We start from the raw sequence: 24,369 nt of genomic DNA on the forward strand, positions 1-24,369 counted from the left end.
ACACACTTGCACACACACTAGAAATCTCAACTTGACGTTTTATTTATACCTTCCAAATTGTCAAGTTGGCCCAAATTGAAATTACAATAACTAATATTCATCATCATAGTTGGCTAGAATCAATACATAAAGTAATTAAGCTTCATATGCCAAAACAAGAGAAATCCTTTGTAAGCCAACCCTACTCGATAGAAACTAACTTTGAAATGATTATCTGTGTTAACCAACAAAGGCTTGGTTAACACTACGAACTTGCAGAAATCCTTAGGCAACCAAGTGAACTCGGTGAATACTAACTCTATCCATCTTTCCCTTCGTTAATCAAGTGATCTCGGTTAACACTCTTTTCTTCCTCAATTCCTTCAATGCCTGAGTGATCTTGGTAGACACTGTCATTTGTTCAGAGTAAACTCGTGAACGCTCAGTAGACAAGGAAAACTATCTTCATTGACCAAGTGAGCTTGATAAGCATTGTTTGTCAATTGATATGACATTTATGTAACATCAAAGATAATACACAATTAATCAATTATATCTAACAACATATTGGTGTCTGAAACTGTGAACAAAAAAGATTGTGAAATCTACCAATGTGAGGGTAGATGAGTTCTCTGAGAAGAATGAAGAAGAAAACAAGAAAGAACTGGAAGAATACAAATAGTCTGAATATATTGTAATAAATAATGTAATGGAGAGAGTACTAGTGGAGGTAAAAGTTGTACCAACTTAGGCAGAAGTTTCTTAGCCCGAGGAAAAAAATAGAAGCACTTGAAGGGGAGCCAATGATAGAAAAGTATGTAAGAAGACAACACTCAGTCGATCAAATCATTGGAGATAAAAATGTTGGAGCAATGACCATGAGAAAGATGAGAGAGACAACATGTTTGCTCTCATACATGAAGCCCAAATCTACAAGGGAAGCTCTCAAGGATGAAGATTGGAGAAAGCCCATGGAGGAAGAGATTGATCAAAAATAAAGAATGATACATGGACCTTGGTGACTAGACCAAAAGACAAGAATGTCATTGGGTACTCAAAAACAAGATGAATGATGATGGAGAAGTCATCAGAAATAAGGCTAGGCTTGTTTGCTAAGGATATGCATAAGATGAAGAAATATACTATGGAGAAACCTTTGCACTAATGACCAAACTTGGAGGAGTCAAGATACTTCTAGCATTTGCAACATACAAGAACTTCAAAGTGTATCAGATGGATATGGGATCTACGTTTCTCGGTGGAGTTCTAGAGGGGGGAGTGTACTTTGAACAACTTCAAGGGTTTGAGAATGAAGAAGGCAAAAATCAAGTGTCTAGGCTAAAGAAATCCCTATATGGGTTGAAACAGGCACCCAAAGCATGGTATGAGAGACTACACTCATATTTGACAAAAAAATTGGTTTGTAAAAAGAAGTGACAACTGTAACTCATATGTGAGGCAAGAAACAAAAGGAAGTTTGTTGATTTTGGAGATATTTGTGGATGACATCGCCTTTGGAGGAGATGATAAGATGAGTGTTGAATTTGTTGAAGCCATGAAGGGAGAGTTCAAAATGTCCATGATCGATGTACTCAAATTCTTCATTGGACATTAAGTATCCCAATTGGAAGGAGGAATCTTCATAGGACAAATAAAATATATGAAGGAGATTTTGAAGATGTTTGGTATGGAGGAAGAAAAACTAGTGGACACCCTAATGATGATCAATTATAAGTTGTCAAAAGAAGATGAAAGCCTCGAAGTAAATGAAACACTTTATCGATTAATTATTGGTAAACTGTAGTATGTTGTGCACAACAGATTAGACGTCATACATGCGGTTGAAATAGTGCTTAGATTTTCTACCAACCCAAAGGAGTTACACATGGTAGCTATGAAAAGAATCTTTAAATATCTAAAGGGTACTAAATAATATGGTTTATGGTATCATCACAAGATAGTCTTTGAGATCAATGTCTTTACTAATGTTGATTGGGTGGGGAACATAGATAATAGAAAGAACATGTCTAGTGGTGCATTCTTTCTTGGAGGAAGACTGGTTGCATGAGCTAGTAAGAAGCAAAACTACACATCATAGTCAACAACAAAAGCAAAGCACATTGTTGTTACGAAAAATTGTACTAAAGTTGTTTGGATCAAATGATTACTTGTAGGATTTCAAGAGAAGATGAAGGAATCGATGGTTATCAATTGTGATAATACCAGTGCAATCAACATATCCAAAAACCTGATAATGTACTCGAAGATAGAGCATATATCAATCAAGTATCATTTTTTAAGAGAGTAAGTGCAAGAAATGGAGGTAAGGTTGGAATATGTAACAAGGAAGAATTGGGTGATACATTCGCAAAGCCTCTTCAAAAGGACACCTTTGAGTATTTGAGAGATAAGTTATGGGTATTACCCCTATAAGCTCGATCAAGGAAGGCATTAATCCATGATCAACAAGTGGATAAATCAAATAGTGGATTGATGAGCAAAGGGGACTATTCTAGAGGAGGAGCAGTCATGGAGTTAAGATGCACGTTGTTGGCATCGTTGTCAAAAGATGAGAAAAATAAAAGATATAAGATGAGTGGTCAAAGGGGAGCCATACAAAAGGGGGAGAAAGGAGCAAAAAAAGCGAAAGAAGTGGAAAGAGACAAGATCATATAGAAGTAGAACAATAACAAAAAAAGGAGTAAAGTCAAAGTGGACCCATAAAGAAAGACTTAGAGAAAGAATGTGGATGCATCATCTCAGGTGCAGATGTTAAGAGAAGAAGAAAAAGACACCAAAGTGTTGAAAATGTTGAAATGTTCCCATCAATGCTAAAGGGGGAGATTGATGGCATAACTGTACTCAAAGACTAATCGACATAATGATTAGTGCATTTAGTTGTTCCTATGATCTCATTGATATCAAGGCATAAGAAGGAACCAAGACCGGTAAGATGTCATGATTGACGAGGCATATCAATCTTATGTGTGCAACTCTAGTTCACAATGATGATTAGAGAAAGGCGAAGGACAAACCCAACAGAGGTGACATCAAAGACTTAGATGGAGTTATGCTAAGTGAAGAAGAATGTGTAGAAGGGTGTCAAGTAGGAAAGGAAGTTAGAATGACTGGTGATCATACAAGATGGATTGGTCAAGTCAATAAGGGAAGCACGAAGTAGGATACCTATGGTTGCCATGTCACGAAGTAAGTAGAAGTGCACTCATTGTTGCACTTAATGGTGACAGAGTTGTCATATCGAGGAACAATTAAAATAATTCAAATTTCAATTCTTTCCAGCAATGCAAGTCATTGAGGACACAAGACATCTGTAACTCTTGTACGAACACACTACATTTGATAAGAGTAACACATGACAACAACGCGAAGTGAAGCTAGGAGTAGGCTTGATAATTCAAAAATTGAATTAAGAGATCAGGGTTTCAAAACTAAATGAGAAGAGACTACAAATGAAACAAAAACTAAAGAGAAAAGGTCAGATTGTTCATTAATTAGCTAGAGAGACAAGAGCATCGAGATAAGTGTAATCTCGAAGTGAGAAAGAGTGACAAAGAGAAGTCACAACTAAGGAGATAGTGTGTTGAGGAGAAGCTAGTGAGCCCGAACAAGTTAAGTATTATTGTGTACAAGAGCAAGCAGTGCCAAGCATGTAAGTGATCGTGTTTGAAGTTGCAGAGGTGAGAGAAGGTAAAGCACAATTGAAAACAGTTCAAAGGGGCAATAAAAGGGTCTATATTCAAGTTAAGTGTAGTAGCTATTTCATTATATCATTTCTCAATTGTTTATAAATCTCTATAATAGAAAATCCCATCGAGGGTGGACCCTAACAGGTTCTTTGTACTAAATCCCCTAACATGGTCACACATTAACTTATTTTTGAAGTCATTTAACCAGGTTGCTCCTAATAGGGCAAGACTTTCATAGGTCTTATACAAATGCCTTAACTAGGTGACACTTAATAGTGTCATTGTAATTTTTTAATAGAGATAAGCTCTTGATTAGGCATATTTCAGGGGAGTGCAAGCTTTATGAGGATTGACTCATACACTATTGTTTTTATCCCAGTCGGGTTTCTATGAGATAAATACTGTGTTATTTGTTCTTATGTTTGTCTTCATTGTTTTTACTTAAGCATAACCGATTAAGTTGTAGCTAGCACAAACCTATAGACTGGTGTGAAGTGTGATAAAAGTAGAAAAGTTGAAACTACTAGAGTATATTGATTCACCCCTCCTCTTAGTATGTTAACTTGTGATTGGACGAACATACTTATACATCAAAACTTAGTACCTTATCTTCTATAGTTTGCTCCTTGATATCTCTGGCTATAATATACATGATTGGTGATGAGTCCACATCATAAGCATCATCATCATTTCATGTCAATATGAGTAGGGGTAGATAAATTATTTGCTTGGTTAGACAATATCACTAGATGCATTGCCAAATTCTTCTGGGGTAATCATCAAACCCATAACCAAACAAGCCCTCATCTTGTTGCTTTGGGTCTCATCTTTTGACCAAGACTTGTATAGATCTTGCTCCATAGTGTGAACTACTTCTTCATCCAAGACATAATGATTATTCTCTTTGACTTCAACTTGTTTTATCCATGCCCTAACCAAGGTGCGAATGCATATAAATACATATAATTTTGTAATGGTGATTGGTTGTATGTGAGTATAGGCTATTGAGTTCCCAATGTCCATATGGATTCAAAGGGTATGACTGAGATCATTCCTAATATTTTTTAAACAATCTTTAAACCAAAATTTAAAGAATAATTATAATAATAATAAAAAACACTCCAACATCTTTATCTCCTTGACATTGAAATTCAACAACATGCACTTGAAGTCTATAGTTGCCATTAACTTTTTCTCAAAATGTCATCCCAGTGTTCAAAACCGCAATGTACAATGTACAATGTTTAACCTCATTCAAGAATAGAAGGTGCAAATTCAGCCCCTCAACCCCTTCCTCCCCATATTGTTTATTTTTTAAATTTTATAGCGTCAAACATTCATTGCACTTTGGTTATCGCCAGCTCGCCTCCTTTACATAAACACCCCACCAAACTTCAAATATAAATAAATCCAAAAAATCCACCACCCCCACTACCGGCATGTCTTCCACATACGACGGCCTATTCCCGGTCATCCAACCTTGCCAGGTGATTAACCGGCCGGTCGCCACCCGTAAGCCTTCCGCCTGAATAATCAACCGCCGACTGCCTGTAACCACACGAGAACGACCTTCCGAGCCGGTATAACTCCTGGGAAATCCCTCATATATTATTTTTCGAGTTTAAGCCTGCAAAACCCTTTGTATATAGAGAGACTAGGGTCTCCCGATAAAATAAAAATAAAAGAGGAAACCAGAAAGCTTATCATATAGCTTTCTGGAGCTCGAATCCTTTCTAAGTTGCAATAATATCACATACCCAAATTTAGCAGAAGTATTCTTCTGCCAGATTTAGCAGTTATTGTGCGAAATCTATTGAAGAAAGAAATGTCGGCCAGATACATGAACTTTTCGCCTTCAGCTACACATTCTCCGCAGCTTGCTGGCATGCGCTCTTCCTCTGTTGCCCTCGCCGATCATGAAAAGTGAGTTCGCAGCTTTTTAATTTTTTTGAAAAAATGCGAAGCAAATTTGAAATGTGTTCTGCTGCTAGTTAAATTGAAATCCGTAGATGTTTGAGTTTCGGGAGCTTTAATAGCATTTGATTTGGATTGCATTGGATCCATCAGTAGGGTTTCGTGAAAATCTTTGGAAACCCTATAGATATTTGATGTTGTTATACTGTTTTAGTTTATTTCAATAAACCCTATTTTTTAGGGCGCGAAAGTTACTGGATTTTAAATTGCATTGTGTTTAAGAGGGCCTTTTCTTGTTTTCTTATATGGTAAAATATTGGCTAGTGTTCTCTTGAGAGAGTTTCTGCTTTTGTTGCCGGCCATTTCTTTTTGGATTTTGTAAGTCTCGACCTCAAGAATGGTTTGACTTTAATTGTTGAAAGAAAGAAATGTAATGTTCTTGATAAGTGGGATTTGTGTGAGGTATTACGGGTCAACTATAATTTGCATTTGTTCTTTGTTTCCTTATTTTTTGGACTTTCTTCGTTTCGCTTCACTTGGCTGGTAATCAAGTTCGGGGGTAATTTATTGGATTCGAATATTGCATCCTTTGATAGATTAGCATTGCGCAATCTATTGCTCAATGGCAACAACAAGAACTGAACCTTGCAGAATTTTCGGTCAGTGGAATTGGGGGAACTGTACATTTCTTTTTTGAGGATATTAGATCTTTTATACAATATGCATTAGGTTGAGGTTCTGTTTTTCTTTCATTTAACTCTCTCGTCATTTTAACCTTTCCGATTTATTACTTGAGACGAATCTGCGGGGTTACTTGATTCACAAGCTAGTCTGAATTTTATTTTTTATCATGTCGCTGTAAATCTAATGTATTTCTCTTCCTTTATTCAAAAACTGGTATTTTATCTATTTATGTTGGAGTTTTTTTATGCACTGAACTTTTAACGATATATCAGACTTCTGTTAAATTGAGCTTTTGCATACTAACAATCAGATCTATTGCTTTGTCTATAGGGCTTAGCGGAACAAACAGAATTTATGTTCCTAATCTTAATTTTCAAAATTGAAGATGGCGAACACTAATAAGACACTTGGCTATTCGGAAATCTAATTGAGGTTGCTTGAATATTATTCTTATTGATCCGGTCAGAGGCGGTTGGCTTAAACATCACACACTAAGCTTCATTCCAATACTAAAAGTGTTGAGCAGTCAAAGTTGACTTATTTTTTCCAAGCTTAATTTTCTCCTTTAGTGTGTGATGTTTAAGGATGATGTTTTAAGGATAATTGGTCAAGAGGATGTAGAACACTTGAGGAATCCAAACATATGCATCATTACGATGAAAAAATGTAGTCAAAAAGAGAATTCTTGGGGTTGACCATTTTGTTTGCTAATTGGTACCATAGCAATAACAAACTGCATGTATAAGCCTCATTGGTTTTTTAGAGGCGAGCAGCTGTGTATAAATATAATATTGGATATTTTGCACTAAGCTGTTTTAAGAAATGTGATTTCACTGTGATCAGCTATTATGATTTTTTGCCTGTATTACATTGCATCCTGTTGCAAATCTATATTGGACCAATGAATTAAAAAAAATCATCCTACTTCCATGCTTCCTTGCAGTTTCAAGATTTAAAAGACGATAAATAAGTTCTCCATCCAGAACAGAATCATATGCGGAATCAAGGGTCTTTAGATCAAACAAATCCGTAGTCTACTTGGGAAACTTCGAAGAATTTACTTGAAAATTTGCGCTAAGATGCACTAACCTCTTCCTGTAAGATTTGTTTTTACAATCTACAAATCAAGATTTTTGCTTGAGAGAGCTCATTGAAACAAGTGACAGTCTGTTCTTCTTGAAACACTATGTTTGCTTTGATATTTCCCCTCAAGAAGCTTTCACTATCAAAATGAACTGTACACGTTTTGCAGCATATTTCAAGAGGATTTTGTGTGAAAAATATCTGACCTGCATAAGGTAGTTTGAGCCACTAAATTTAAAGATTTAATCCATCTTCTATTTCTTAAGTAAAAGATGCTTTCTTTTTAAGGGGCAACTACTGAGCAGTATAAAAAATTATCTTTGTGTGCACAAGGGTTAAAGAGGCAGCATATTTTATAGAAGTACTCTGTCAAAAAACCATCTCAGTAAGCAGCATACTGAAACGAGTAGTTGTCTACGATTCACAATCTGTAGTTGAATTTGCATAGTCTAATTTTTCCAATTTGTTTTAATTTTTCTTTCTGCTGATGTGACGTGAGATATTTTTTGTGCTTCTAATGATCAATTTACCATTTTCGATTTTCATTCATATTCAAAGACTTTTAATCTCAAATTTAGTTGATTTGCAAGTGTTAAAATACATGACTTATAGCTTTCAGTTTGTTTGGGAATTACCTTGCGTACCTACAATTACAATTTACCAATTAAAGCTTGCTTCGAAGGATAAATAACTGGTTGAACTTAATAATAACTTACTTGGTGTTCGATTCTTCAAGCAGGTATCTCACTGAGCTGCTAGCTGAGCGGCAAAAACTTGGTCCATTTGTGCAAGTCTTGCCAATGTGCTATCGTCTTTTGGGTCAGGGTAAGTTGCTACATGTGTTTGACAATCTGTATTGTGAAAGGCATGCAAACATGAGACAATTTGCAACTACTACGAGCTAAACTATTTGTTTTTGGCACATTTAAATGTTACTGATCATATATACCTTTATTTTGGACATTGGGGTGCAGTGCTTCATTGTATTAAGATAGTACATACTGACAACTGTTGTATTTTAGAGTGTTCTGGAAATTTCATATTTGCATGATGAAAAGAATTAAACTCACATTAGCTCAGGTCAGGATCTGATAGTATAGGAAAGGTGAATTGAGAGTGAGTATTGACTTATATTTTTGTTATAATGGTTATGTTTACAGCCCAGATTTTATTGAAGATTCATGCTTTGTTTTTTATGTGTATTGAATATTATATCTCCAATTTTTGAACAGTATGATACAAAATTAAGATACCACTATCCACATCAAAACACAGTTCAATAGTTCATTCTATAGCTCTCTATGACTACCGTCTTTTTAACATAGGTAATCTTTGTCAGTAAACAGAAAAATCTTTCATACTTGATTCTGCACGTGAGGGAGAGTTTGTACATTGTTGTTTGACAGAGCTTTTGTCTATTGCATTGTTCATTTGGCTGTAAAGCTTCAAATTTGCAGTCCAATCTTTTGAAATGACAGTTAACTACAATCATTTGGCACTAAGAAATTTGATATTTCACAATGAAGCATGGAGTGAAGACTTTGGCATGAAGACATGATTTTTAATTACCAATTAGGGCAACTTTATATTGGTTAACATGTACTGGGCTTAGATATTTTTGGTGTTACTAATTTTTCTTCTGAAAAGCTTTACTACACATTTTGCACATCTTGCACAAATCTAGAGCACGCCTTGCAAAGCTCCCACATTTTTTCCAATGATGTATGTTGGCGGAGGTGTCTATAAGACGTGTGCAATATATAATGGGGATGCCATGTCTCATTTAATTTCTGATTCCATTGACTTAGCACAAACATAAATTATGCTTGGCATCATTGAAGCTGTTTGCTCTTAGATTCATCTCACTGTTGTGGGAGCCATTCTGAGCATTATTGTATGGTTTCAAGTTTCAACTGTTGATTGTCACGGCTGTGTCAATGGGATAAAAGCTAAATGGAAATCCCTTCTTAATATGAGAACTTCTGCTGTAATCAATATTGCAGGATGTACATTTGCTTTCTTGTTCTCATACTTAATCAAGAGATGACCAAGGAAATGTGTGGGGTTCCATAAATTGCCTAACTTACAAATTTACAAAGGAATTCTAAATATCTCTTCAGAAGTATTTTACTGCCATTTAAAAGCAATTATACTAGAATATGCAGGTGTGCTGGCACCAGTACATTGATTGGTATGCCAAGCAAATCAGGGGAGTTACTAGGAGTTTTGTGCTAGGGATTGCTCATTGCTCATGTTCTTGCAATAAAGTTTCATGTGGCAAATATCGTAATATGCTTTTCAAAGTTGGCCATTTTTCATTGTGATAGCATCAGCCAGACTAGTCGAAATATTTGGCAGATCCTCTGGGTTCTTGGATTGCCGTATATGTAGGATGATTGTGTTATGGAAAACATGGAGGTGCAAAACTTATTGGCATACAGAAGCTAAACAATTTAAAAAGAAGAAAGAAAGGGGCAAATGATGAAAAAGATGAATGCCCAGAACTTCTTGACATAAAGAAGTTATAAAAAACGGACTAAATGGGGCAAATATATCTAGATCAACTAAGAGAGCAGAAGCAAGTTGTTGTGGGAACAAAAAGAAGGTAAACAAGGAATAAAAAACAGTTAAAAGTCAAAACTATACTGTTTAGGAAGTTCTGATGCCATGAATGTGCTGTCATAAGTTCTTTTTGCGAAACATGTATAGGAGAAAATAATGTGGAGATGCAAGGGGGGGACACACATTGGGAAGGCATAATGTTACATACCTGCTGTCAGGACTTTAGAATACCTTAACCAGGAAACCCACACTTAGATAAACTAGCTTGATATCACTTGTTTCTGAAGAGACAGATTTGATTTTACAAGATTTCCTGTCAAGTCAATTTGTGTAATGATTATGGTCCTTTACTTAATTTGTTTTGCACTGGGGTCTAATATGCTGTAACATTTTTGTGGTTATGGTATACAATTTTGACAGATTTTTTCTGGCTGGTTATGTCCTTTAAAGAAAATATAAAAATTATAAACATATATTTACAGCCTAGAAATGGAATAAGACTGGAACACCATATGTTGTACCTATGCCAAGACCGCACTGATGATAATGCAACTAAAACATTGTTAATAATTTTATTACTATATAAAAATCTTCTTCATTTAAGTCCATTATAATGAGTGTGATGACTCCCTAGATTTGATTCAGCTTTTGAATCCTTATGAACCATGTTGACTAAGGTGAAGGAATCAACTATTAAAAAAATACAAATTAACTCCATTGTGAGAGAATAAAATAGAGGAGAAAATAAGAGAACAAATTCATTTGGGAAGTCTTGTGTCCCTAATAATAAAAAAATCTTGAAATAAAAGATAATGCAATATATTGACAAACACAGGTGGTTTTCCCCAGTAATTGTTGTCACATCCAACAACCTATGGAAATATAAACCAGAAGATAAAAGACCATAGTAGTTGATAGTGATCCCCATGCAAAAAATGCTTTTGCCACACTGGCAGTCTGAATACTCAAAAGAAACCAAATATTTGAAGGGAAAACAATGCAGCTAGTAGTTGTTGGTTATTGATAAAACAAAGACTTAACAAAACTATAGAATGTAATCCCCACGCAAAAAATTCCCTTTCTACTTGGGTGGTCTATATACTCAAAAATAAATTAAGTATTTGAAGAAAATTCAAAAAAACAATGCAGTTACTCATAAGTCACGAACCTACCAAAGTTATAGAATACAAATTTCATTAATGGATGGCTTAGTGAAAAATAAATTAAGCATTTGAAGAAAATTCAAAAAAATAATGCAGTTACTCATAAATCATGGACCTGCCAAAATTATAGAATACAAAATTTCATTAATGGATGGCTGTATTTCAGCACCTAGTATCTTTTGTTAATCTTTTTTTTAGCTGATCCCCTTGTGCTTCTGCCGCTTGGTTGAATTTTTTATTGTTTCTTTGATTGGTTGCATCATGAAATTGCGAAGGAGCTCCAAATTCTTAAATTCTGCCTACTCAGAAGCACTGTATCTACTAGGTGATTTAGTAACATAGTGCTCAAATTCTGTTCATCATTGCATGGTGGTTGCAGCCATGTTTAATGTTTACTGTTTCACGTTCATAGCTTCAAACAGAGAATTCCGAGAATAGAAAAGGTTGTAATGTTCATGTTTCTTTGTAGTTTACTTCCTATTTGAGGAAAAAAAGGTAGTTAAGAAAGAGCACAAAAGATAGCTGCACTCTTGGATTTAAGTGTGTGAAGAGTATAATTCAATCACTAGATTCACTACATATTCTTCTTCCTCAAACTCCTTCAAATCCAGCCCTAGTTAACAATTAAAGGCATTAGGGTTGTGATTTGCCTTTATTGGCAATGTAAAGATGTATTGTAACTTTGAGGACATGTCAATTGAAGAATGCTAAACTTCTCAGGCCATGAAAGAGCCTTAAGTTTATTCTTAAAAGGCAATAATTTAATCTATTTGTCTGATAACATTAGGTAATTGATACTGTGTTGCAGTATTTGACATAGTTTACAAGTAGCACTGTGTACCCAAATTGCCATTACAGGACCATATGATATATCTCAGCACGCTTAATGGAAATTTGAAGAATTTGGTTTATTCAAGGACTAGCTCTACCTTTGCAGCTATCTAATCCAACCTATCCTGAATTGGTCAATATGATGACTCTACATGTGTCCTATTTGGGAATCTATAATAGTAAGATTGGCTCTCCACTAATGATGTGGGCAATGTAAAACATAAAGGATTCAGAAAGGGTAGAATAAATAAATCCTGCTATTTCTTTTTCTGGGAATCAAGCAAGAGAATCTTGTTAGATTTCTATTTAAATGGCATTGACTAGGCATGTGACAGGTGCAACTGGAATTCAATTACCTTGGTTTGAAATGGAACATATTGGCAAAAAATTGAGAACTTAAAAATGATGTGACCTTAGCTAGAAAAAGAGACTGATTTCTGTTTGACATCAAATATATCTTGTAGAGATAACATATGGTGTGTAGAGATGAAATAAATCTGATTTGGCAAGGCTGAGAAGAGGGAGTGGTTTTGTAGAAATTAGAAGCGATTGCACAAAAAATCATGGAGTATAGTCTATTATCTCAGGGGTAATCCTGTATATTCAAATTAAAACAGCATTTTGTTATAAATAGAAAGAAAAATGTTCAATATAGTTTAAAATCAAACTCTATTTGAAGCATGAGAAAAACTGGAAAGAATCTTAAATTTTTGAACCCTATATCAACCCTAAGTTATCTGTGCTCATTGTTTATTTTTAAGCATAAAATTAGCCTGTAAAAGTTAAATAATTATTGAAAAAATCATACTATTTTAAAAGAACTTGTGGAAATGTGGTGGATGCAATTGAGTTTTTAATGTAATGCTTCTATGACTGAAACAAGTGTACATCAGGAGTCTCTTTGTGGTCTCTTCGGGGGAAGAAGACAATGTTATTTAATTTCTTCCTCAGTGTTATTAATGCAAATCATATTTTTGCTGCTCTTGAAGCTACTCAAAATACAAAATCAACTTGATTCTATGTTCTTTATTACGTGGCTTTTTGGCATAAAGAAGTTCCATAGAGAAAGTAGACATATAGCAGCTGCAAAATACTTATTTTCAAGTTGGGAATTTCCTAGCACTTCTCCACATCATTCTCCTATTTCTATTTGTGCCTAGGAGAAAATAGAATGAATGAATAGTTTCCACTACCTTTAAAGCATCAGACAAGATAACATCTAGTCTTTAGATACACAGAACCTTTTGATGTTTTCAAAATAAAAATGGGGTCAAAAGTTGATTAAATTTGGTATGCATCAACTTCAAACTTTTATAAGTTTCACTAAACCAAAAAGAAATGCTATAGGTAGCTATCTATGTTACCCTTGGTTTTCCAGAATAGGGGAACAGGAAACAAGTTTCCTGGATGAATTTTTTGTCATGGCGCATGGGACAGTAGGGATAGCAGCGGGGATGATTAACTTAGAAATAGGGAAGTTTAAAATATATGGGAAAATTGTAAATGTTCATATGGAAACAGGGTTAAAGCATGCTTATATACATTATAGAACCTGTGTTTTTCGATCGGTAAAAGGCTTATGCCAATGTTTCATTAACTTTTAAAATTACAATATTGTTTTTTCCCATTCAAGGTGTGAGCACTGGGGGAGCCCAGGACATTATAGAACCTTAACACACAATGTTTGTGTTAAATAATTTTGATTGAGAGTTACATGAGAGTGGAAGTCAAACAATTTATAATAGCCCAAACATTATTTAAATCGATTTTATGGCACAACTAGGAGTAGGGCTTTAGAGATTTGGGGATGCCCCCCTTTCCGGGAAAGGTCAAATTATGCTGGAAATGTGTCCGCGGGTAACACTCGTAGCTATACTTGTATTTTGGTGTTGCTAATGCTTTGAGAAAATGAACGAGAATGATCGGTTCTACTTCTTGCATATCTTGAACATCCTGTTATGTTTGGATGCCCTATTTATCTAATTGTTTTACCATGGGACTACCATGTAGAATTTTTTTTCCACCTTTTGCAGCAATGTAAAAACATAGCTAAAATGAAGTGATCTTTGAGAAAAAAATTGTTCAGTATAATTGGGTTTGTATCACCATTGGGACTACCGTGTAGTAATTGTTTTTCACCTTTTGTAGCAACATAAAATTTAAAAACATAGCTTAAATAAAACCATCTTTCGGGAAAAAATTCTCAGTATAATCGGGTATCCCTGGTAGCTATTCTTGTATTTGTTCTTGCTAATGCTTTGAAATTATTAATGAGAATGATTGGTTCTTACATATCTGTCAACATCCTGTTATGTTCGGATGGCCTATTTATCTAAATTTATCACCATGGGACTACAATTTCAAAATTGTTTTACACCCTTTGCAGCATCTTAAATGAAGTCGTCTGATGAAAGCACATGAGATTTCTTACACTTGTAGACTACCTCAACAACAATACAATCAGAATCAGTTTTTAGGTCACCACCAAGAAGTCTGCTAAAATTTGTATCTAACTGGCTTCCTTGAGGGAAGAACAAGGTTTCCAACTGTATATATTGTTCACATAGGAAGTACATACCAGAGTCACTTCCCCATTTAAATCTGTACCTTCTCTATAAGGTATGCAGGCTTTCAACATCAGGCTCCTTCAGGCTGTACCTAATTTAATGTTGAGACTGTATGGCTGTGTTTACATATATAATAAATACTTTATATTCACTTCATATACTATTTATATATACTGATTACTGCTCAACAATGCCATTTATAATAGCTCCAGTTTTCAATCAGCGTTCAGAGAGATTGCTGAATTCAATTAGGCCATGGGCACTGTTGTCAATAGTTAGACCATGACTTTGTATGACGTTTCAAAGATTTTCAGATAAATGTTGGATATTTCTTTTAGACCAATGTGAACAGTTTTGATGTACCCAAATGGAATGTCCTAATTATGTTGCTGCAGCGTACAATATGCTTTTGATCATTATTAAAATAAATTAAAAAATCAAATATATAGTTTTTTTAATAATTATTTTAGTGGAATCTGACAACTTTAATAATGTTCTAAGCATTGTGCTCGAAGAGTTGTTATACAGAAAAGCTTAGCCACTTTATGTCATTGAGGTTATGAGGAGATAACTAGATTTTGTAAAGCAAAGCAGTACTTCTTTGCTTGAATCAGCTTTTTTGTTCCTCCACTGGTCATTAAAATAACATCATATTATAGATTTAGAAGTTTTCATCTTAAGCTTGATTGATAAATGTTAAATGTGTCTCCAATTCTTATCTCGGACAGACTACACAAATACTTATCAAATCAGCATATGTTCTGTTTTGTTACTTTGAAAAGATCATAAGATATTTTCACAGTGTTTTACTTCATGTCCATGTATAGGTTAGCTACTATCTTGGTTGTCAAGGGACTCTTTATTACCTTGGAATTATGGATTAGGAATTGAATGATTGTTTAAGCTCATAATGTGAATTAGGAATTGAATGACTTTGAATAAATGGAGTCAAGACAATGAGAGATCTGATGACATGTAGATACGTGTTGTTTGTATCACACTGGTTATCAACTTATCAGTATAATATTTAGTCTTTCATAGGATCAGATAATTATTATTGGAGATTCCCCCAGAAGATTGAGTAAAAATCTGTGATAAGAAAAGCCTTAAGAGGCAAATTCTAACTAAAACTTGCCGTGCACTAGTGATTATGGAGTATGATACTCCCTGTTGGACAGTTGTAGATACAACACATACTAACTTGCAAGAGGGAGTGACATAATGAGTGGCTGTGGTTATTAATGCATTTAGAGGTCATCTGATACAAGAACAAATGAATTTGAGACCTGGAGTATTGTTTCAAAGACATGCAACTATTTTGTGTATCTTCTGAAAAATTGTAATTGGTAACCCATGTCCGTTAGAGGGTGGACAAAAGCATATATGGAGGCTTTAGTTGAAATGTTTTATTTTTTTGCTATGTCTAGCACATGTTCATTGGTCTGTGTGATCTGAACTTACAATGCAGGGGATGCTTTGTACCCTCTGGATTGTGATTCTATTCATCTTTGGTCTGTATATCACTAATTTTTAACCATTTGACTGATAATGGTTTTATTTGGTTGTCCATAATATTCAAGAACAATAATTACACGTTAATTCAGTATATTCCATTTGTATTTCAGGGTCAATTGTTATTGTGTTCTTATAATGTTTAAACCTTAGTTTTTAATTTCTGCAGCTGATTGTACATATTAAATACCTTGGTAATTGGGAGGATTCTAATCTACTTGGAGACTCCCATTGTGTAAACTTGTAAAGCACTACGGTGCTTGGACCATAACATTGCCTTGATTTATATACATCATAGATCATGTCCTCTTGGCACGGATATCCAATCTGTTATCCATTTTAGACTGACAAATTTCTTAGTGAATGCTCCAGCATCTGATTTAACAGGTACACATTCTTATTTTTGAAGATGGATTGTGAAACAGAAATAGCGCGTGTAACTACGTTGTTGGGGAATTCATCATTTTTAGATCACAATGGGCCTGAGCATGGTAGCCCTTTGACTCATGGAGGACTACATACAAACGGAGGAGTGGACATGAGTGGATGGGCTGCTTACCAATCAGAAGTACGGATACTAACCATTAACATAATTTTTTTAATTTGTGACTTGCTTGCTCTGGAACGCTAATGCTGACTTAATTGTGTCTATCTCATAAATTTGAAATGACTGATAAGAGTATGGCTATTGAATTGCAAAAGCAGTCTAACAAATAGATTTTGTTTTTAATATTTCTAAAAAAATGTATTTTAAGGTTTTCTGTTTTGAACTCCCATTTACTGCCTTAATAGAATACTTGAGCTTTAATTCTATGGTCCAAAGTTGATATATGTCTTCTCATTTCAGCATACTTGAAATTAAAAATATTTTAGTTTGTGGGCAAAATAGTTAGGTAAGGTGATGCTGTGGTGCTTGCATTTAATTTCCTCATGGCGCTTAAGATGCAACCTAGCATTTTCTGTTACGAGTTCCAAGCTTTTAAATCTGTTGCTTAATGCAACTAGCATTGCATGGACTTGCCTGCAGTTTTTCATGTCTAATAGTAATTGTTGTTCTACATGACAGACTTTTGCATACTGGGAGCTGACATTTCTAATTCCTTTGTTGTTAGCTGTCGTCTTCAACAGACCTGAAAATATAAATATAAAAGTTTTAGACTAATTTGTCTATCTTTTAAAAGTGAGACAATGTTATCCTGTGATACTCTTGGTTAGTGTTTTCACGGTGTTCTAATTATAATCTAGTGTATTTGGCAATGTGTTAACTTCCAAACTGGTAAATTTGTTGCTAAAAGCAACTAGAATTGCATGGACTTGACTGTGCAGTTCTCATGTCTAATGGATTTGCTACATGACAGACTTTTACATACTGGGAACTGACAGTTGCTAGTCTCTTGGTATTGCTTAGACACTGGAAAGTATTTCCTGTCCTGCTAGTATTTTGTATTTGCTCAGTAACATTTTGTAAATAATAATATCCTTTCAAGGATTGATATTTTGTTTTGGCTAGCAATGATTTTGTTTGTATGTAGATGTGTGGATCAGAGACGTGGCATAAATGCCTGCACATCTCAGTTAAATTCTCGCGCAGCCTTTTCTACATTCTAGCTTTTAGTGTCTTTTGCATGTGGTCTGTCCACTTAAACAATGTTATTGTTAAGATCTCTTCTGATATATTTTATGGTTCCCATAAAATCTAAATTGATATAATCTACTGTATTGTGTTAGGTCAGTCTGGAATTTTATGATTAGGTGATAGTGTGTTTGTTTCGTCACAGTTTTTACTGTTGATGTATGGTCATATCATTGGCATGAAGTAGAGATTGGTATGCAAAAGTTTAGTTCTGTGGTTGGAATGGAATTTATATAGCTTCTGTACTGATTAAGTTTTCCTTTCATGCAGAGGATGAGCATGTTACAACCTTCTCCTCATGCATGGCACGGAGCAACAGGTGGAGGCTCTGCTGGACTAGTTGTGAAGAAAACCATGAGAGTTGATGTTCCAGCAGACAAATATCCTAATGTAAAATGCCTGCATACTTCAGATAATTTAAATTGGCGGTAAAATTTATTTGCAAATTTTCATGTGATAATTTTTCGATCTGTCTGATTGGCTAAATGCTTTATTGCAGTTTAACTTTGTGGGACGCCTACTTGGGCCTAGGGGTAACTCGTTGAAGAGAGTTGAACAGAATACTGATTGTAGGGTATTAATCAGAGGACGTGGCTCAATCAAAGACCCCACAAGAGTAACATCAATATCCCAAATTATCATAATTTTTTTGTAGTACATGAATACTCATTGATTGTGCTTCTAAATGCATTTGCATATGTGATATGATTATTTCAGGAAGAGATGATGAGGGACAAGCCAGGTTATGAACATCTCAATGAGCCTCTGCATATTCTTGTAGAGGCAGAATTGCCTGCACATATTATAGATTCTCGCTTGATTCAAGCACGGGAGATACTTGAGGAGTTGCTGAAACCTGTAGTATGTATTTTCTTGACATAGAAGTCTATGCATTGTGCTTCCAATCTTTACGTAGGAGACCTGTTTTTATATAATTTTCTATGGTGGATTTGTTATTTATCAGCGTGACTTGTAATCTTTTTATCTTGTGCAGGATGAGTCGCAAGATTATTTTAAGAAGCAGCAATTAAGGGAGTTGGCCATTCTGAATGGGACATTGAGAGAGGATGGCTCCTCAATGGCTGGTTCCGTGTCTCCTTTTAACAGTAACAATATGGCAATGAAAAGGGCTAAAACAAGGGGGTAGTCAAACTCATGGGATTATGCTGTGATCAAATTCGGTGGCTTTTGCCGTGCTTATTTTTTCATAACTTTGAGTTGTCAGAAGAACTCCATTATTTTGGTGTTAGTTCTCATGAAATTGGCACACTAGTGCAAGTGGCTCGGTAGTGTAGAGTAGTTTAGTGTAGTGAGTATCCTGATAGTGTTAATGTGTACGTTGATACAAACATGTATTCTGCTGGTAGCGCCTGCTAGGTTGAGGGGGTATTAGGAAAGTGCTTTTTGAGGTGTGGGTTTTGCTTTTTCCCCATATAAAGCAAATGTGTAATATTTATTACTCTTGTATTATTACATCATAGAGGCAAGAGTGAACAATTTTTTGTGATGGCTGTTCAACAGCTGAAAATTGAAATCTTTGGATGTACAAAACGTTGGGAAAACAATTTTACACGATTCAGTTGGTTGGACTTCTAATTCTATAATTAATGCTATGCTTTCTAATTACAGATGCGTTACATTCTCCTGCAATATCAACGTTCTATGCTTAATTGACTCTATATTTGGTAAAACTACATTTTGATTTCTCACTTTTATTAGAGTAGTGATAAAAGTCAATTTTTTGTGTCAAAGAAATCCAATTTAAATGAAGTTTGGACCAAGCAGGTTTTATAAATCCTTATTTTGTCGTTTTACGCTATTTCTCAAGCATCTTGTATTGTAGTTTTTGTCATGTATTGAAGCAAGCGGTAATGCATTTGTTAGCATGCAATCGACTGCAAGTAATTACTAAACCTCTATTGATAAATGGCTAGACCAATCTTCTTAATTTGTTGTGGTCTTTTTCAACAGGCTTCATTTTGATATTATATAGCAAAAGGTCACAGTACCGATGGGCATTATTTGCCGGCTTGTTTTTGAATTGGATTTCAATTGATCTGGCTTCGACGAATGTCACTCGAAGCAAACGTACATTTAGAAATAGACAATTTCGAGGATGCTACTAGAAAGAAGGGTTTGGTTTGCCTTTAGACTAGCTGGCTTGGTTCAAATCTTTGTGTTAGTTCCATGATTTTCTTTTAACACTCGTTAATTTCACTAACTTACTAGTTCCTACGAGCACCAACACTTAGCCTGTGGAGTAGATGCCCTGGATGACATTTACAGAATTTATCAATACTATGTAGGAAGAAAGCCTGCGGATTTGAAGTAAATACGTTGACGTGCATTTTATTGAACTTTGTTAAGAAGTTTCAAATGATCATGTTCTTGGCATTAGATACGCCAATTGTTAGCCCTTGAACTTAGTAAATAAGTTGCAAGTGATCATGTTCTTGGAACGCAACACTCCAATAGTTAGTCGTTGTTGTGGTTGAAGATTCCGATTTTATGGATTTGCATGGAAGAAAGCCTGGAGAGCTGAAGTGAATGGTGCTGTATGGTTTAAGATGTGTTGGAATTGGATCTCCATATGACTTACAAGGAACACGTAGGATGTTAAAAACTATAAGCAATATGTGTTAATTTTTAGTTGCTAGAATATTATCTTTCATTATGTACTACGGCTGTTTATGGTCTCTCTGGATCGCAGTGAAGGCGGATATAAGATGTATATTCGGATGTTCAATGCGTAAATACAGGTTTGTTGGAGCTAAAGAAAGAACAAAAATAAAAATGTTAAAAATATTATGTAGGGGTCTTCTCCTATTTGTCCATGTACATGTTTGCTATGAAAATGTAATCCATTCAATGTATAATGTTTTGTAGAAGGAACCGACTCCTAAAAATAAAACATGCATTTGAGAGGATCATTTGCTGCAAGCATGCACAGTTTTATAGCGTGGGTGATCATTTGCGGCAAGCATGCACAGTTTTATAGCGTGGGTGATGCAGGGTTTCTGACAGTTCCGAAGTAAATTTTGTAAAATAGGACTGTCAAATTTGTTAAATGACTACTTCTTGTCAAATTTGTTAAATGATTACTTCTTGTGGGTAGGTTTGATCATTCTATGTTTACATTGTTTTGATTAAGTGAAAACAGGTTTTAAAACCTTGTACATCAAATCTAAAAATATGACAATATGAGGCCTAAATACAACAGTGTGAGTCACCAAATAAAGATAGGGGACTGCCAACAAATTCTCACCACAACGGACATCAATTCTCAACAAGGGAGTTTAAGATTTAGAAACTCCCTTGTAGGACCACAAATTCTTATCTAGAGGAGGGATAGAAAACTTAGTTTTTTTTCATTCTATGTTTACATTGTTAATATTAATAGTTTTTTTAATTTGGTAATCATGGATATTTAAGGGGCTCTGGTCGGTCATTTTTACTACAAAAATATGTAGCATAAAGCTTAGAAAGATGATCATTTTTACAACAAAAAGATGTAGCATAAAGCTTAGAAAAACAATGAACAGCAATACAGAATTGCAATTTAGATGTAGAATAAAGCTTAGAAAAACAACCATTTTTACAACAAAAAGATGTAGCATAAAGCTTAGGAAAACAATCATATTTACGACAAAAAGATGTAGCATAAAGTTTATAAAAACAATCATTTTTACATAAAGCTTAGAAAAACAATCATTTTTACAACAAAAAGATGTAGCATAAAGCTTAGAAAAACAATGAACAGCGATAGAGAATTGCAATTTAGATGTAGCATAAAGCTTAGAAAAACAACCATTTTTACAACAGAAAGATGTAGCATAAAGCTTAGAAAAACAATCATTTTTTATGATAAAAGGATGTAGCTTAAAGCTTAGAAAAACAACGAATAGCAATACAGAATTGCAATTTAGATGTAGCATAAAGCTTAGAAAAATATTCATTTTTACAACAAAAAGATGTAGCATAAGCTTAGAAAAACAACGAACAGCGATACAGAATCACAATTTCATTTCTCAATAAAAATCAAGACAAATTCTTCAAAAGAAATGGAGACCAAAAAGATAAAACTCAGAGTTCAGCTAATCAACAAGAGCAACAAGAGCAATACAATTAATAATTACCTAACAAAATTCAAGACAAATTCTTCAAAAGAAATGGAGACAAATTCTTCAAAAAAAAATGGAGACCAAATGAAATTTTAAATAATTCTTTTATTGTTAAAGGGCTCCTGGAAAAGATTTTGCTACCATTTCCAGTTGTAACGTCAAGCTCTGAACTATTTTGGTATTTATTTGCTATTAGTTTATAATGTGTGTAAAATCTTGTAAACAATTGACCTTCATAAAAAGGCATACATTCTGTTTACTTGTTCAGATTCAGTAGTAACAAAAGTTGAAGCCTACGTGGAAAATTTCAAGAAAAAACAGAAACTTATATTGAATTTTACATATTAGGAAAAACCAGATGATGTCACACTGCGAACAAGAATGTTATGTGTAGCTCTTTCGTGCACAGATAATCTATGAACCAATGTCGCCAATAATAAATGAATGGAATCAACGGTCTTTTATATTAGAAGTGCATGGTACAACAGAACAATCTTCATTTGTAGAAGATTTTCTCAAATATGATGCCTCAATCTTGTAGTCGAGCATGCTCTAATATGTCAAAGCATTTATTGATTAGATATTGATTAGATGTTTAATATTAAAATAGTATTTAATCACTTTTATATTTTAATGTTAAGTATTCAGAATTGATTGCAGTATTGATAGTAAAAAATAAAATTTATTTTTTAGATATAAAAAGCTAAGAATCAAGTGATACGTATAATGGACTAAACAAATATTGTGTGATTGCATATCAATAAATATCACATTTGAGGTTACATATTAATATTTACAAATGTCTAAAATTTATTCTTTAGATCTATAAATCTAAGAATCAAGTGATTACATATTGCATATTAATAAATATCACATGTGCAATTACATATTAATATTTACAAATGTCACATGATTTTATATCAATGTATCGATAAGATAGGTTTTATTTGAATTTTTAGGACATCTAAACAACATGAATGATGTATATACACTTTAAGCAGGTAGATTGCTAAGTGGGTATTAAAAAAAGAGTGATGTAAAATTGCCATGTAGGATCAAAAACCGCGAAGCTAGAATGCCCCACTAGTGGGTCCTCTTATAGTTGATATTGTGTGGTGTATATTTCTTTATTCTTGTTGTTATGAGGGTGAATAATTATTTTTATTCTTTTATTTTTAGTTGGTTGTTTGGTTTCAAGATCAACATAGTTATTTTTGTCATCGATTCTAGGAATTTCAAAATACAAACTTTTGGTGGAATTGCACCCCCATCCCCCATGTTGGAAACCAAGGTAACTATTCTTGTGAATCTAGTGATAATTACAACATGGTATTTTTTACTGGCTAATATTAGTCAACTTGCTAATAACTTAGCTCTTAAAAATATTTAAAATCTCTACATTTTTATAAAATTTAATTCTAAAAAAAAATTTAATAATGTAAAATTTGTCAATTATATAGTATTTTTTTTCAAAATAATGTAAGATTTGCTAATATTTTGATATCTTTTCTCAAGGGGGGTTGCTTGAAGTTTACCTTGCCTGAAAATATGCACTCTTGCAAGGGTAGGTTAGCAATGATTGCATAGGGATGATATGTCACTCACCACAATAGATATTCTTTTTATAGATTCCTTGATTTTTTGGATGGAGGAACATTATGAGGTTTGATTAATCACTAACAAAAAAGAGTTCCATATTCTTTATGGTATAAAATTATGTCTTCTTCCCATCTCACTTTTGGTGAGATTATTGAAGACTAGCAAAACTACCCACAAAAAACATTGCCATGCTTAATTTCATGCATAAGATTGTGTGGAGGATAGGTTCAAAGGGTAAAACACATACATACATAAATATACTTTTATACACAATTATATGTATGCATATTTATATGTATACATTCTTTTGGTAATATATACAAATAAAAAGTAATTATTTCTTCAAAACTCAAGGTAATCCACAAAGAATGACTTCTAAGTAGAGTGATGATGTTATTTATAAGTATGAAACATCCTTGAGAAATCAATGACATAAAATTTTCTTGAGAGGAAGTCCTTTGAAAAACATAAATAAATTATCTAGTGATTGACTAAGGTGGATTTTAATACAAAGTTTTATCAATATATCTTTGGACAGAGACAAAATGAATGCTATATTTGGACTCATGGTTATGGATGATTTTATGATTATGGATGAAAATATTGGAGCCATAATGTGCGGCATTAATATAATTAGCTTTTGAAAGGGACCCCAATTTAAACTAAAGATGATGTTGAAATAATGATAAATGAGGTGATAAATAATATAATTGGTAGCTTCTCTTTTGGTGCTTATAAGGCTCCAAGTTTGGAAGGTTTTGCTCCTTCCTTTTAGGAGTATTGGGAGATGTAGGAACAAAATCATGAATGTCACTAGAAAGTTTTTCTAACTTCAAGGTGACCTTTCGGGGAAGTTAGCAACATTTTTATTTGTTTTGACCTATTCCTTTGGAATCTACAAAATCTTATAATAATAATATTTTTATTTGTTTTGACCTTTTCCTTTGAAAACTATAAAATCTTATAATAAATATCCTAGGTATTTAATAACTAAGATGAAAATAATGATTGATA

General features: G+C 34.0%; 1 protein-coding gene across 1 annotated transcript; it reads left to right on the top strand.

Annotated features, from left to right (window-relative positions):
• Window positions 1-5,360: 5,360 nt before the first annotated feature.
• Window positions 5,361-19,261, top strand: LOC149579591 (KH domain-containing protein At5g56140-like). The gene is made up of 7 exons (XM_089786072.1): window positions 5,361-5,609; window positions 8,107-8,192; window positions 16,428-16,570; window positions 17,906-18,025; window positions 18,135-18,251; window positions 18,353-18,496; window positions 18,630-19,261. The coding sequence occupies exons 1-7, from the start codon at window positions 5,512-5,514 to the stop codon at window positions 18,780-18,782; spliced, it is 861 nt and encodes a 286-aa protein (XP_089642198.1). The 5' UTR covers window positions 5,361-5,511; the 3' UTR covers window positions 18,783-19,261.
• Window positions 19,262-24,369: the final 5,108 nt, after the last annotated feature.

Source organism: Cupressus sempervirens, chromosome 1, assembly GCF_028749045.1.
Source record: "Cupressus sempervirens isolate cs-2001-9-10 chromosome 1, ASM2874904v1, whole genome shotgun sequence".
NCBI classification, from domain to species: Eukaryota; Viridiplantae; Streptophyta; class Pinopsida; order Cupressales; family Cupressaceae; genus Cupressus; species Cupressus sempervirens.

Coding starts and splice junctions, on each gene's coding strand:
- LOC149579591 (XM_089786072.1), top strand. CDS start 5,512: ATGTCGGCCAGATACATGAACTTTTCGCCTTCAGCTACACATTCTCCG. Junction 18,026..18,134: donor CAGCAGACAAATATCCTAAT/GTAAAATGCCTG, acceptor GCTTTATTGCAG/TTTAACTTTGTGGGACGCCT. Junction 18,497..18,629: donor AGGAGTTGCTGAAACCTGTA/GTATGTATTTTC, acceptor TATCTTGTGCAG/GATGAGTCGCAAGATTATTT.